Raw genomic sequence first — 3,559 nt, forward strand, 5'->3', positions numbered from 1 at the left:
ATATATATATATATATATATATAAACACACACACACACACACATATATATACACACACACACACACACCGATTATGTAGTGCCAACGAGGGAAGTCTCCCTCCAGGTGGCTGGCTCTAGTTGCCTGCTTGATTACTAGAAATGACTTAATTCTTTTCTAAAATCGCACCGAACCAACTTAAAGGAGACACATTGGATAATGTCTCTGAAAAGATGGGATTGTCACAGTTGAAATACCATCCCATTTGACGGTCAAATGTATGCTACACTATTTGTTTAATATCACACAAGAATATAAAACAATTATGATATTGTACACTATTCAACACCACAGTACTATACTTTACTTGCACTTCATTATACTATATTTATATTATCCAGCACTTTACTGTTTAAAATTATACAAAATACAGCACAACAATCTACTTATATTCTACATTGTACACACTATACAACACATCACTAGATAAACATATTAAGCTAGACTATACAGTAGTATGACTATCATATCAGACTATACAACACAATCCAACATTATACAAATACAACATAACAATCTACTTACTGTTTAGTATTATACACTATATACAAGATACAACAATCTATATTGTACACTCTATACAACACAATACTATTATAACATTAAGCTACACAACACCACACTATACTATATACTACACAACTGTACATTTCGCAAAATATAATACAACTTACACAGCATTATATAACATTAAACTATACAACAGTACATATCATATACTAGAATGGTCAATATCTCACAACAGGCATACACCTTTATACTAACACCAAACACAAACACGCACGTTTAACACAAAAAGAAAAACAAATTTCGCAATATCGCAAAATCAAGTCTTGACTCTTCGTTACATTTCGCGGTGTCTTCCTTTCTTTCTTATAAAACTATCAAACACGATCGTCTAACGATCTCATCATTATCATCATCATCATCAACAACAATAACACAAACAATTACAACCTATCTCAACAATAGTAATACAGACGACTCCCAACACCAACACCGCCATCAGCACCAAGCTTAACAACAAACACACACACACATTAGAACATTAACAACAAAAATAAAGTGTAGAATAAAAAACAAACAAACACAAAAACAAAAAAACAACAGGTCTTTTTGTCTTACCTTCCCAAGTAATTTCCCTCGTTTGTACGTGGTGTTTGTATTGAAGTTATGGATCATATCTGATGGTATATTATCACGGCTTTTAATAGGTCCATACTCAGGTTTACAACTACTACTACCGTTACAATTATTATTACTACCACTGCTCCCACTATTACTACTGGACTTTCCCTTTAGCTCCTTCACGTGAGCAGTGACCGCTTTAGTGGCCCGGGCTATTACTCCGGGCGACATTCCAACAGTGTGTCACTTCCACTGTCCTGTTGTAGCAACTTGGCTGGTTGTTCGTTGTCTTGTTTTGAGAAATAAGAGAGAACAGGCTGAGAAATACGCTACATAGAGACACATACACACGTTTGTATGAGTATAAATGTTATATATGTATGTATTATATACAACACGCGTTTGTGTACATGTACAACGCACACTTGTAGGATCTGACTGGGACAGCTTCATAAAAATACAAATTTAAAAAAATAACTTCTCATCGCTGTTTGTATTGCTATCGCTCGCATGTGTTACAGCGTGTGTACGGGAGTGAGTGCGTGAAAGTGTGTGTGTCTGTATTATGGGAGTGTATGTAGAAGAGTGTTTGTAAGAGTGAGCGCATGTGTTGTGAGTAAGAGAGGGAGAGAGAGCTTATACGAGTGAGAGAGTTGTGTGAGACGGAAAGGGAGAGAGAGAGAGAGTGTGTGTGTATGTCAGTGTGCTTGTATGTGAATGAGTATATTAGTAGAAACGTAGTGTAAGAGGGTTTGTCAGGAGTATAAGCAAGAGTGAAATGTTTGTATGTGTGTGCGTGTGTGCGTGGGAACTCTTTCTGCTGCTTTATGACAGAGTATGTGTTCAGTGTCGCATGTGGTCTGTGTCTGTGTATCTGTTGACGATTGTGTAAGAGACATGCAGAATGTGTGTGTACTTGTGTATGTCTTTACATTTTGAGCTATCTCCGATGCTCTTTATGTAAGTACGCGTAACTTTAATGGCCGTGTCGTTGTCTCCAGTGCTCCAGTGCTGTATGTATGCATGTATGCGTGTATGTATGCATGTATGTATGTATGTATGTATGTATGTATGTATGTATGTATGTATGTATGTATGTATGCATGCATGTATGTATGTATGTGTTGTTAGTTGTGGGAGTTATGTCTCCTGTTGTATGTACCGAAGATCGTGTGTAGGAGGTTTTTCTTCCGACTGTATATAAATATACATGCATATTCATACAATGAATATGTATATTTATATACAGTCGAAATATGCATGAATATGTATGTATATATGGGAGTGGGTGTACGGTATATACGAATTGAGTTGCATTTAGATAGGTAGTTAGACAGACAGTCCGACGGGTAACTAGACAGACAGACTGACAGACAAACATAAATAGATAGATAGCCAGACAGACAGACAGATAGACAGACAGACAGACAGATAGACAGACAGACAGACAGACAGACAGATAGATAGATAGATAGATAGATAGATAGATAGATAGATAGTGTTGGGATTGTATATTATGAATGTGCGGATATCTTGGACGGATTTGCAAGCTCTGTGAAAGTGCTTGTATCTCATTATGTGAATGTGTACGCATTAACAGTGTGTATGTGTGTCCTGCTTCCAAAATTGTCTTTATTCAGACATTATTATAGAGAAATGTCAGTTGCTTTGTGCGTGTGTTCGCGCACGAGCGTTTTAGTCTTGACAACAACTCACGTTTCATGCTATAGCGGAGATATTTTACTTTGTTTGGGACAAATCTGAAGCCAAGTGCCTTGTTCAATCATCAGGCAGTTTCAATGAATATCTTAAATCCAGCTGGCTGTAATATATGAGAAACTGCGAGAAAACGCTTTAACTGTAAGTGGTCGCTCATATTTACACAAACCTAAATTACGTCCTCGAACTTTCAATAACTACAATGTCTGTATAAATATGTTGAAGCCTAGTTTCTGTCTTTTAGAGTGTCTATGGGATGTTTGCTACATCGTTAAGTATGTTGAGTCCTGGAATGTCTAGAAAGGTACATGCTGCAAGTTTGTCTTTTATCTGTTGATACTATTGAGAATAAGATGGAAAGGAAGATGGAGGAAGAATGCTAAGTTTAGATATATGAGTTGTCAAAGAGATTTTGTTGTAGTGATAGGAATAGCCCAAGGGATGAGAGTGTTACTTTATAGAGGTGAAGAGTTTGTTGAGTTTGTAGAGTCGTGTTGTGAGTATGGTGAAGTGAAAGTGCTGGGAAGGTTGAAAAAACAGAGAGAAAGAATATGCCCAGCTGCATCCATAGGGTGCGATGCTATTAATCTGGCGTTGGTAGGATGCTCCGATTGGACAATATGAATTTATTCGCATAATGCACATTCTAAAATTTAGGCAATTTCGGGAGCTC

The 3,559-nt window shown here is 36.9% G+C and overlaps 1 protein-coding gene across 1 annotated transcript in view; it reads right to left on the bottom strand.

Annotated features, from left to right (window-relative positions):
- LOC106874129 (serine/threonine-protein kinase PLK1) overlaps nt 1-1,959 on the bottom strand; it is a 154,977-nt gene extending 153,018 nt beyond the window's left edge. The window contains exon 1 of the mRNA XM_014921746.2: nt 1,165-1,959. Coding sequence (XP_014777232.1) covers nt 1,165-1,398 — 234 coding nt within the window. The 5' untranslated portion in view covers nt 1,399-1,959. The remainder of the gene's footprint in view (nt 1-1,164) is intronic.
- Nucleotides 1,960-3,559: the final 1,600 nt, after the last annotated feature.

This window comes from Octopus bimaculoides, chromosome 10 (genome assembly GCF_001194135.2).
Source record: "Octopus bimaculoides isolate UCB-OBI-ISO-001 chromosome 10, ASM119413v2, whole genome shotgun sequence".
NCBI classification, from domain to species: domain Eukaryota; kingdom Metazoa; phylum Mollusca; class Cephalopoda; order Octopoda; family Octopodidae; genus Octopus; species Octopus bimaculoides.